This window comes from Nannobrachium achirus (assembly GCF_963921795.1).
Source record: "Nannobrachium achirus genome assembly, chromosome: 11".
Taxonomy (NCBI): Eukaryota; Metazoa; Chordata; class Actinopteri; order Myctophiformes; family Myctophidae; genus Nannobrachium; species Nannobrachium achirus.
The window spans coordinates 27,140,334-27,153,316 of record NC_137820.1 but is presented as its reverse complement, the minus strand read 5'-3'; the positions used below and the strand labels follow the sequence as shown (position 1 = coordinate 27,153,316).

Below are 12,983 nucleotides of genomic sequence, written 5' to 3'. Positions count from 1 at the left end.
TCCCAGAGGTAAAATACAAATCAGAGCCTTCCCGCTAACTACCTACCTACCCAGAACCATATTAATCTCAATCCAAGTCTTCATGCAATTACCCACTTGCAGTGGGTAATTATGCACTAAAAAGCACTAGAGCAAGGAAAGGCAACTGCTCAAACAAAGACCCCTCGAGTCCAGGGATATGCTCCAGAGATGCAGTAGCTTGTGTTAACTGTTTTCAACACCACCAAGATTGTATAAACTAATCCCAATGGAGAAACCTTCCTTTATTCTCTCCAGTTAGGGCTGCTGGGCAATTAACCAAAAACATGTCAAAACAGAAATTTAGAACCAATGAACCGACTTAACCTTGCTCATCGAATAACCGAGAAGCACGTTTTTGCGTGACAATTTTTGTATATTATTTATCAACAAATCGGCATGAAAGATTTTTCATAGATTTCTTTCAAATCAACTAAATTGATTAAACACTGAACATGGTATTATACTTTGTTGTACATTATACTTTGTTGTAGATTGTCCTTTTTTTTTTAAACGACAATCTACAAGTTCACAATGCGCCGCATCGTTGCGTGTTATGATTTTGTAAATCATCTATTTTCCCCTTTATTCGTAACTGAGGCAGAAGTTTGAAATAATCATGATAATGATTTAAAGTCACATCACCCAGCCCTAGCTCCAGTTCTAACATGTGCAAGCAATCAACACTGTTGGGCCATGGTGACCATCCCAAGCATTAAGCTCTAGTCCTAACAACATGCACAGCTGACCAAACCCAAGCACTAAACTAATCAAATGATGTATACCCAGAAGCTACTGATCTCTGTGCTTGTGTGCATGTGGGCTTATGAGTGCGTATGTATGTCTATGTGAAACAGAAAGTACAAACAAATCACATTATCAGTCGACACGCCAGGGGGAGAGAGAGAGAGGATATTGCAGGTGACAGGTCTGATATTATATAATAGGGCCTCCTGAGCCCAGCCTGCTCATGTGTGTTGCATCTCTGACAAGCTCTACAAGAGAACGCCAGCACAACTTATTTTACGAGTTTATTACTGGAAAAATTGTCTGAAAAGGTTCATTTATAACAATGGGGAATATCAGCACTCACAGAAATGTCCTTCAGGCACTTTTTATTCAGTTAACTTGGCACAGGCAGCGGAGCATATAGAACTCTGTATGCTGGCCATACCGTATGCTGCTTGTGCCAACTGAATAAAATTGCCTTAAAGGACATTCCTGTGAGTGCTGATATTCCCTATGATTGTAAAGGTCTCGGCTCCACCCATCAACTTCCTGGAACAACAGGGGAAAACACAGCCAATAAGGAAGGACAAGATGGGGCCAGCACTGAGGCCATCGCAGGGCCAATATCCCTGCTTGGAGAAACTCAAGCAGGGATATCAAATACTGTAGTTATGTAACAGTATGTTACAAAATGGCAATATGTAACTCTTTAATGTGTCACTCTGCAACGTAAAATAGCCTGTGTCTGGGTAAAGTTTTTATTTTGTACCCTAACACGATCACAACTATTTAGCTTTCCGAATCTGACCCCAAAACTTGTGAATATAGCTGATCTACAAGCTCACAATGCGTCGCTTCGTGCCACGTTGCGAGCTTGTAGATCGGCTATTTTCACTACCTCTTAAACATTTGTTTTCTAATTTGTATTTTTATTTATTTGATTTTTCTTTTATTTCTTTAGCTTGACACTGACATTTTATGTGTGTGTTTGTGTGTGAGCAGCAGGACCCCCACTGGCCTTCCCCCTACACTGCCCTGATACTCCACCGCAAAGGGCTGGATTGTGGCCTGGAGGCTCAGAACCTGGGCTTCAACTGTACCACCACAGAGGGACAGGTCAGTGTTGACACATCCAGTGTAACTATACGACTAGGGTTGCCAACTCCCAGAGTTTCAAATACGGGACACCTCCTAATGAAACTTGTGGCGCCGAAAAAGCGGGTATTTTCGGTTATAAAGCTGGCTAAAACTGGTATTTTCCTATATTAAATCATATTTTTCCTTTCACAATATTAATTCGGGTGTCTTTGGGCCACCTAACCTATTACCTTAAAATCATGTAGTGTAGTCCTATATTTTATTTCTCTCAATTTTACAAAACATATAGGTCTACCTGGTTCTTATGTGCCCACTCTGGTTACCCAACACTAGTTTAATCATATTGGCATACAGTAATAAAAACAAAATCAACGCATGCTTATGTTATTTCACATACCAGCCAGTCTGGGGTCGCTTTAGTTGGCAGACAAGACTACTGTAGTGCTCCCAGGAATACCATCCCATGGCTTATTTTCTGCTTGCTTGCCTGCTTTTTCACCTTGTTGTTTAGGCTATCACCTATCATGGATTCATGTCTAATCTGTTTGTACACAATCTTCTGTCACACGTTTTTTTTTAAGACATTAAACAATGTTCTGAGCCGAGCACTGTCGTATGCTCGCTCGCACGCACTTGTCTCTCGCAGGCAACTTGTGGACTGAACCTACAGCCCATGGGATTGGTGTAGGGGGCGGAGACTGTGTCTTAGCAACACTGTGTTAATGAGCCAATGAGCTGCCTACAAACAGCGCAGCGCCTCACACAGCAATGGGATGCAGCACTTGTCGTCTCAGAGGAGAGCAGAGTGGAAGTGGAAGCTCACTGACAGGCAGAATCACTGTAATTTCTCAATTAAATCATCCCGTCATTCATATTTATCCCCCAACCTTAACGCTTTCAATGCCACCTTTTCACCACTAGAGGGCGCCCAGTGGCCATAGAAAACACCCATCCACAAGCGCTGTAACAGCACAAGCCGTGCGCAGCCATGACAAGCCTGAACACTTTCCTTTGTGTCATCAACAGGGACAGGATGAAGTTAGCTTGAAGTTAGCAATTGGCTACCAAGCATTTTAGAAGCCCTATTTTCGGCAATTTAGCCATGATTAAACCTTGCACACCTCATGGATATGCATGGAACAGAGAAAATGAGCTCTAAAGATCCTGGATTGCATTGGAGTGGATGGTAAATATCGGCGGCGCGACGGTCTCGCGGGCCGTGTAAACAGATGCCGACCGGCGGCCCGGCTTGAAAAAAAAAAAAAGCCGAACTAGTTCGGAATAGGCACCCAGGACGGTCCAAATCATCCCGAACTAGTTCGGGATAGGCACTAAAGCAGTTAAAATACGGGACAAAGAGCGTCCCGTATCAGTTCAATACGGGACACGTCTTTTAGTTTCCAAAACCGGGACGATCCCGTATTTTACGGGACGGTTGGAAACCCTATATACGACACACGCACACTCGCTGACTGATGGGCGTGCACCAGGAGTTTTATTTCACACTGCGTAACATAGTCTTTTCATGCTGTGGGAACGAGGGGATTCAGGGCTTTCCACATCTTCTGACAGGAAATCAATCCCTTCGCTATCCGTCTATAATGTCATTTCCTTTATCCCTTTGGCTCATCTCTTTCTGTTGCACTCAGCCGCCTTTCCTTCTCGAGCCCCGTTTATACCTTGTTGTATAATGATGACATCTCGGACGGAAAATTACAGAATCTATGAGCTCACAGCACGATGTGGGCTTATTAGAATTGCTATTTTTGACGGCGTCGTAGGATGGTGGATGTGAGCTTGTAGATGTGCTATTTTCAGAGGGCAACACCTGAGCGCAACCAAACATGAAATTACTTTTAGTTCTACTAGATCTCTTCTTCACTAGTGCCTGCCTACCTAACATTTTAGTTCGCTAGTTTTTATTTGTTGATGAAATAGTCAATATATCTACTCTTCATATTAGTCATCATAGCTTAGTTTTTATTCAATTTTTGTCGGTGAAAGTAGACCAGGGGTTTTCAAAGTGGGTGACGGGGCACCCTGGGGTGCCGTGATGGCAGTCCAGGGGTGCCGCGAGATAATTCGATAATATTTGGAATTTATTTGGACACTTAAAAAATATATATTTAGTATCGTTTTAAACTTGAAGTACAAAGTTATTTTCAGTCAGTTCTAACCAAAATGGCTATTATCTCAACATTTTCCTCACAACATAATCACTAAAATATCGTCACTGTCGGGCGGAAACCTTGTATCTCTAGTTTCAAATGTGTACGTCTTTTGGTAAAGCAAAGGCCAGCTTCATCATACAAGACTGTCGCACAGGCATCGCGAGGCTTTGTGTGCTTGTAAATCTGCTGTTTTCACTACATTTTCACTGTACATTTTATAGATGATAAATACAAAATGAACGACTTTGGACATATACGTTTTACACCCGACAACGACGATATGCTATAAATATATGGTGCTGGGAGTGAAAATTATAATGTAGGGGTGCCTCGGATTAAGAAAAAATATTTATGGGGTGCCCTGAGACAAAACCGTTTGGGAACCCCTGAGGTAGACGACTAACATTTTTCTTCAAAAGTTTCAGTCAACGGAACGAACACTGCTGTGCCCGTGTCTCCCACTCTCTGCGACCTTGTCTCTCTTTCTCTCTCTCTCTCTACAGCTGGCCGTGTCGGAGCTGTTCCGGAACCTGGACCTGCAGCTGCTGCAGCCCATCTCTCTGACACTGATGCACCCCGGCGCGCCTCTGGCCAACCACTCCACCATCAGCCTGGACCCCATGGAGATCTCCGCCTTCAAGATCAAACTGCGCTAAGAGCAAGCCTGCACCTTATATTGGCAATAAACCCAACCACGCCGAGACCAAAACCAGCAGTCCCGGCTGGATGTGTTCAGACTGATTCTTAGCACAGAGGGGGCGTCTGGGTCTCTCTATTTTCTCCATCGGCGTGTGTGTGTGTGTGTTTGTGTTTACGCGGCACACGCAAGAATCACATACAACACTGCAATCCAGGGGAAGCAAGTTCCACTGTAACAAGACAGACTGCACAGCAGGGGGCAGACAATAGCCATTGCCGTGGCTCCAGACGTGACAGTGGAATTTTTGCAGCCAAAACAAAGACTGAACCACTGATAAAAATTGTAGTGGGCATCTGTGTCTTCACTGGAGTAGTTATTGAAGAATACATCTCATTTCATTTCTTGTTTTTTTTTTACAAAAACTTGATTGAACTTGTCCCCCCCCCCCCGGTTGGACTAACTACTGAATGTAAATATCACAGGTTCGGGGAACTGGGATTCATGCTGGATCATCAGTGCAATTTGCAAAGCTTTATTTGGACCATTATGTTTGGTTCACTTGTTCGGTTTTTTGTTAGTTTTTCTACTATTGGACTGTGGACTTTTGACCGCAGCAGGAACTCATCACAGCTCTTCGTGTTTTTTTGTACCTCGTCTTGTAAATCCAATAAGGTCCGAATTAGTTTTCTTTTTCTTTGGACTGAGCCGAGTCCGGGAGTGTAAATGTACAAAGTGAATGTGTGGTGACTTTGGCAGGTTGAGCCCCCTGGTTATGGCTCTGTAAAGCTATTGTATGCCAGAACTGGAAATCCAACTGTCCTGCTCTGAGACACCTTGTGGTCTCAATTCAATTCAGTAAGGTTTTGCCATCATTCGTCTACAGTACATAAAACCCACCCACATTCCCTTTTGGTAAACGTCTCCTAAAGGACCACTGAAGCGCTTGCTCTCCTCCACTTTGCTCAATGACCCTCTTTTCTTTTTGTCCCCACCCTCCCCCATCCCCAAAGCCTCTCCAAGCTGTGTCCCAAAACTGTGTTAAGATCTGTGGTAGAGTTTTTTTAAGTTATGTTCTATTTAAAACGATGCTAAACCATTCCTCCAGCTTTTTCTTTTTTATTTATGCTTAGCTCACCATCGTAGAGAGAGAGAGAGAGTACTATATGCTGTCGTGTCCCATACTTTATGCTGGTAGACGAGTCGGACAAGGTTATACCTCATATTTAATATATGGCAAGTGTATTGGTATGTGTAGTTATGTTGGTGTGAATACTTGGGGGAATTTATGGGTGTAGTGAGGTTACAGTGTGCACTATGATGGACTGCTCGTACTGTGGTACTGCGTTGTGAATCATCATGGGCAGCTTGGGGGCTTTGGCCTGGACTGCTGGGTTATCTCAAGTTCTCAACACCTCCATCTCACTGGGAGACAGGGGAGTGTACCTTAGATTTTCCTCTTTCAAACATCCGAAACGTGACGACAATGAAACAGGAGTTTGATCGAGCCTGACACTAGCGGTCCGACATGAAAGAATTTCAGAGTTCTACCCCCCATTTGTTTTCTTGCACCGGAAATAGCCGACGTACAAGCTCTGTGAGCTTGTAGATCGGCTATTAGCCGACGTACAAGCTCTGTGAGCTTGTAGATCGTCTATTTTCGTTTGTGAGACGCCGGCAGCGCAACTAAAGTATAAATCAGGCCTTACAACTCTATCCGCTTGAACTGTGTTTGTTTTATGTCTTTTGGGATCCTTCCATAGTGTTGTTTATCGCGGTCAGTGGTTCTCAACCTCCTCTGGATCGGGGCCCACTTGAACATCTCAGAAGAGTTCGTGGCCCACACACACACCAGACCACTTGAGATGGGTGGGCCCCGCGTGCATTCTCAGAGCGTGTTATGATCGATGAATCGATTGTGTTTCCGACTTTGAGCAATGTAACTAATGTAGTGTAGGGCATTCACCAAATATTCGAATATCAAAGTCACTATTCGACGTTGTTCCCCGAAGTCTAATATTTGCTTATTTTTATTTTTTGTTTTCTCTTTAAAAACATATAGTTTATAAAGTTTGGCGAGATAGGAAGTCATAAGAATGAGTTGTCAATGCCCCTGGTGGATGAATTTGTTAATGCTCTATACCAGGGGTTCTCAAACCTTTTTAGTCCATGACCCCCAAAATAAACATATTTGAACTGGGGACCCCCACCCTGACAAGCACTTGGAATTGTAGGTATTACATTTAATGTGACTCGGTTCCACAGATAAATATTGTGAAAATAGCAGATCTACATGCTCACAACGCCTCGCGTTGCGAGGCGTTGTGAGCATGTAGATCGGCTATTTTCACAATGTTCGCCTCTTGCTTACTTAACACTTGACAGTTTGGCCAGTCCTGTCGAAATTCGACTATTCGAATACTTTGAGGTTGAATAATTCGAATACTAAAAATCACTATTCGTGAATGCCCTAGCCCACACACCAGACCACTTGAGATGGGTGGGCCCCGCGTGCATTCTCAGAGCGTGTTATGATCGATGAATCGATTGTGTGCCGACTTTGAGCAATGTAACTAATGTAGTGTACAATTTACAATTTAGGTGTTTAGCGGATGCTCTTAATCCAGAGCGATTTACAATAAGCAAGGACAGCACAAAGGTAATACATCAACTGCATGGCAATAGTAATCTAGGCTCATACTGTAGGTAAACCAAGAACCTATCGTCAGTCTAACATCAGAATAAATTAGTGCCAGATGCAGATACTGTCAGGGTTCCCACGGTCATGAAATTCCTGGAAATATTTAGAAATTGGAATTGATCAAGGGTCCTGGAAGGTCCTGGAAAATAGCTATGCATTGTCTTTGGTTATTGATTTTGTTAATACCTATGAAATGACAATTTAACATTGGCCAAATTGTCAAATATTAGAGGCAGAAATTGTGAAAATATTGAGAGGCGTTGTAAGCATGTAGATCAGCTATTTTCACAATAAAACTCTTAGTGCTCGTGCCGGGTCCCCAGTTCAAATATGATTATTTCGGGGGTCACGACCTGAAAAGGTTGAGAACCACTGGCATACACTACCTGTCTTTGGGCATTGCGCATAGGAGTAAGTGACTCGTTATTGAGCTGAATTATTGTTATATAGTCCTGGAAATCGGGTTAAATATTCTGGAAGAGTTTGGGAAATGAATTGGTAAAGATGTGTGGGAACCCTGTACTGTGTACTTCAAGTTCCAATTTAGCTGCATCACAATGAAAACAAACTTTTCAAGGTTTTAAAGACACAAACACCACGTCTATTTTGTACACACGGCACATTATATAAATGTTATATTATCCATCAATTATTGGGGGGGCTCACTCACGCAATACACGGATAACGCAATATCCTTGCAGGTTGAGAACCACAGCTTTTTACCCTATGGCTAGGCTCGAGGTGCTTCTGTCACATATGCAGGCCATATCTGTCTTTGGCAGTCACAGTGGGCGGTGTTATCGCGCGTCGCCCACAGGCTGAAGCCAGACATGTCTCTCCTCCTGACGTGTTGTCAACCTCCACACTGTGCCCCTGTCTGTCTCATTCCGCACACCCCAGATTCATTCTGCTCCACTGTCCCATCACTTAATCAGTTATTTATTTTCTTCCAGCAGAGGTCTTGTTTTGTTGCACTCTGCCTCTGTTCTATGCATCCACTCAACAGTCTAGCCTGTACCTCCCACAGCTCGATAGTTGGCTCTCAGACAGTTGGCAATTAAAAGAGTCCTCCTTTGCAGAGCTGTGGGGGAACTCTTCCTTGTACTGTACCTGACTAAACACACATACCATCCTATTTTGCACTTTCCCCCGCCGCCCCTTTGCCCCTTTCTCTCTCTCTCTCTCTCTCCAGCCGTGTCTCTGTCTGTCTGTGTGTGTCCGAGTCGAGCCGTGTAAATGTTTTTACCATGTGATTGTTTGTTGTAGCGCTGTTTTTCCCTTGTTCAGAAGGACTTGTGTGTGAAGGACTGATCTCTCCTGTATATATCCTGTCTCTCCATGGATATGTACAGTACGTGGTCGAAATATATGCATAAAAGAACTACAGTTGAGACTGGGAATGAATAAAGGTAAGGTAACGAATTGACTGTTGGTTTGTCTTCAATGATCTGTTCTTCAATGATTTTTATTTCTAGAAGATTTTATGATATTCTTGGTTAAATACAGTTGTTCAAACTAGAGCAACGAATGGCCACTTCAGATGTTAGAGCAATGCCCTTACTTAGGCTTAGGGCAGTGGTTCTCAAAGTGGGGTTTAGGGAATCACAGGGTTCCTTGAGGGGCTTCTAAATCGAACGTAACAAGTCTAACTCATGACAGTATACAAAAGGAACCATTTGGTTCCTTTTGTATACTGTCAGATGTAAGTAAGGACCTTGACATTTTCAAGTTTGAGAACCACCGGTTTAGGGGGTTGGAGGCTTGCTATTGGTGTGAAAATGCCAACAATAGTTGTCAGACCCTGGTCACAACGATTCATACCCGGGTTATTCCAAGGTCTAATCTGGGTCAGCATCATTGTGAAAGGGGGAACATTGGTCACTTGACACCGGTTTTGATCAATCTCATTGGTTGGTTAGAGGCATACCGTAAATGGCATTAAACACTTAAGCCACTTAAGATGTACAGTATATACTTCATCGTATGATGAATACTGGAAGCCAATGGCCGATTTACATCACGATGCATTGTGAGCTTGTAGATCTGTTATTTTTGAAAGTTTTTGCAGATAATATATTCAGGATAGGGACGCCTTTGCATGGTTAATGCAAAGGCATGCTGACTCAGAGACGGGAAGAGGCTTCCTTCACAGAATGCCTTGATGGATGACAGGTCTGTGCTGTTGTGTACGAGCAGAGTCTCATTCTCATCATACATTAAAGTGTGCTTTGATCCAACGTTTCACATCGTTTGACAGGAGATGTTTAGTCAAGCGGCGGTAGTTAAATTTTACCCACTTTTGACTTCAAACGAACGTTCCGGGCGGCGGAATACTCAATGAGTCTTAACAGTCAAGCGGGAGGCGAACATAAAGGAGTTGGTGGGCATAAAGGAGAGAGAAATGGACTCCCCAGTACATAAAACGGAATCAAGGACAGAGTTGGGAAAGAAAGTGTGGTGGCAGGGAACGCCTGGGGCTGATCAGTACAGAGCTGACAGCACAGTGCACAGGGTTGGTGCTGGAGAGTCATGTCTGAAGGAGCCCTGGGGATCAAAGACTTCTGCATTGTTCTCCACACTGTGAAGGAGTGGACCTTTATGCATTTATGCATTCACACTGCTAAGGCATTCGAGTAGGGCTGCGACTATCGATTAGCTTCTGAGCCATTTATTCTATTGATTACTTTTTTGGGTGTGTTTTGGGGATAATCATTTATTTACCAGCATCAAATCTACACAAATAAATCATTTTGCTTTTTGTAATCTACTACATTTTTTGGTCTAATTATCAAGCTTCCAATACGTACTTTGTAAGCTTGTATATAACTATTAATTTAGCTAATGTCTGTCTGTCCGTCTGACCATCTGCATGCTGACATCACTGATACTACACAGTTTCGCCGCCATGGTAACCGTCTGTCTGCATGCTACTCTTGATGTCATAGTACTGACATCACAGACTGGCCTGGACATGGAATACCATGTATGGGCATAAAGATCTTCCCAACGGGCACTCCAACATGGAACACCATATATGGGCATAAGGATCTGTCCAACAGGCACGCCAACATTACTTATGAGAAGACTCCTACATTCAATCCCTTAGATACTGTGCACACACCCCGGGCACAGGACTAGTAATTCTAATTTAGATATTTTTGAATTTGATAGAAATTTGTTATTTTATGATAAATAAATAATGAGTCTGAGACTTGACACATACTGTGTTCCACTCTTGGGTGCAAATGTCCCAAGATATTCAAGCTTGCTCTTGAGTTTCAGGTTAGAGTTGACAGTCAAGACAAATACTGTCGGGCATCATAACTTGGCAATACTAGAGGACTGCAACTGCAGTCGCAGAGAGGCATCATCCTATCAGGAAATTAAATCAACTAATGGACAGCGGTGACTAGAATTTATACACGCTATTACAACACTTAAAATACTAGATATGTCTTGCTGCCAAGACATCAAAGTAGGGCAGTATAGGAACTTGATTTGGTTTGCTTACTGAAGGAAAAAAAGCCAAGCCAACCCCATGGGCTAATCAATAATAAGTGTTATATAGCCACAGGGGGACAGACAGTATGGCCACAGATCAAAGCTCACATCATACTGAGAGACATCAGGGTCAGGGGTAACAAAGGTGTGAATTATACCGTGACATTAAGTCTCTCCTGCTGATTTAATACCAGTGGTGGACAAGGTACTCGACCCCCAGTGAGAAAAAGTATTGTGAAAAGTATAGATACTCCTGGTCAAATATTATCCCGTTACAAGTGAAAGTTGCTCAGTCAAAATTGCACTTGGATTTAAAGTACTGGAGTACTTGCTTTTAAAAATAGTTAAGTATTCAAAAGTACACATTGTACATACACATTGCCACGCATTGTGAGCCTGTTGACAGGCAGTTTTCCTTTATATACTTTTTATGACCGTGATACTGACATAACCATGACCATTATACTGACATGACACTGACCACGACTAACCATGATACTGAAATGACACTGACCACGATTGACAAAGACTAACCATGATATTTAAGTCAAGTATCAAAAAATACAAATACTCAAGTAAAGTACAGATAGTCAAAAAAGTGTAGGCTACTTATGTACTGTACTCAAGTAAATGGACTTGGTTACTGGCCATGACTAAATTATACTGACACGATACTGATCATGACTAACCTAACCATGATACTGAAATTACACTGACCATGATAAGTAAAGTAAGTAAGCCTTGCCGAGCCATGAGGCCCGCAGGGCAGGAGCCTTTACTCCTGTTTCTGTAGCATGAGGCAGCTTGATGCACAAAATTCACCCCCTGGATATGACGCTAGTATGTCGCAGGGACTTTACCCCCAATCCAACCCTTGGTGCTGAGTGTCAAGCAGGGTGGCACTGGGTCCCATTTTTCTTGGTCTTTGGTATGACCCGGCCGGGGATCGAACCCCGACCTGCCAGCTGATTGCAACCGTTAGGTCACAGGTTACTATGAAAAGCTCCACCGGATCTGTCCCTCCGTCTGTCCGTCACGTCACACTTTTGCCCTACGCTTATCTAAACTTTGCAAACCACAACCCCCACCCCTGATTTCTCACATGCCCCTCTTCTAGCGCCACCATGAGGTTGCTTTTTGCAGACAACATACATGCGACCTGACAGTCGCTTATCTCCCGATTAGGGAGTTTTACTGGTGGTGATACTGACCATTACACCAACCATGATTAACCATGACACTGAAAATCATACTGACCATTACACCAAACATGATTAATGATATTTAAGTCAGAAGTATCCAAAAATACAAATTCTCAAGTAGAGTACAGATATTCAAAAAAAGTACTTAAGTAAATTTGGTTACTGTCCAGCCACTGTTTAATACACAGCTTGGCCACGCTATTACTTAAGATTTAACATTCAAGGCATGACGCGCCTCAGGGATGCAGAGCTGGGCAGTGATGTCTCCCAGTAGGTCTCATTATGGGGTGTAGATTCTAATGGGCCGTTGCCCACACACTTGACTTGCCTCACCACTTGCGGTGTGGACGTTGTGTTTTGTGAGGTTCGATGCTCATGATGTACGATATCCTCCATTTGATATTAATCTAAGTTAAATATTAAGCACCGTGCTGAAGGGCTTGGTGAAATACAGTGCGTGGAGGAGAGCCCTCAGTGAATAGTGGGGAGCAGAGAACAGAAAACACAGCCACGGCTTCATGGCCCGCAGAAGTAAGAGGAAGTTGATTTGAAATGGTGAGTAAATCCACCAGGAAATGTTGAAGCATCTCGTCTGTGTGTGTGCGCGCGCATGTGTAAACGGAGATGTTTATAAATTAAATAATCTGTTAAATGTTGTCACCAAATGAAGAGCAAGGGATTCATATCAGTGTGGATATATCAGCATGTCTTTGTGTTTGGAGCTGGGTTTTCACTCGGCATTTCTACCATAACCAGCTGGCATTAATAACTACCAGATGGACTGTGGCTGGTTAGTCTCGCGTGGCCAGACTGTTGCCTCCGCGATTTGGTCAAATGCTCCCGGCATACAGTCTGGTAAAGGGAAATAGAAACGATGAGTGCGAGATGAAGCGGAAGTGAAGCCCCCTCGTCACTTCTGTTTCAGT

General features: G+C 43.2%; 1 protein-coding gene across 1 annotated transcript in view; it reads left to right on the top strand.

Annotated features, from left to right (window-relative positions):
- The window catches only part of man2a2 (mannosidase, alpha, class 2A, member 2), a 50,587-nt gene extending 43,687 nt beyond the window's left edge, over positions 1-6,900 (top strand). Inside the window, exons 21-22 of the mRNA XM_080736314.1 lie at positions 1,750-1,863; positions 4,520-6,900. Of these exons, the coding sequence (XP_080592440.1) occupies positions 1,750-1,863; positions 4,520-4,672 (267 nt within the window). The 3' untranslated portion in view covers positions 4,673-6,900. The remainder of the gene's footprint in view (positions 1-1,749; positions 1,864-4,519) is intronic.
- The last annotated feature ends 6,083 nt before the right edge of the window (positions 6,901-12,983 follow it).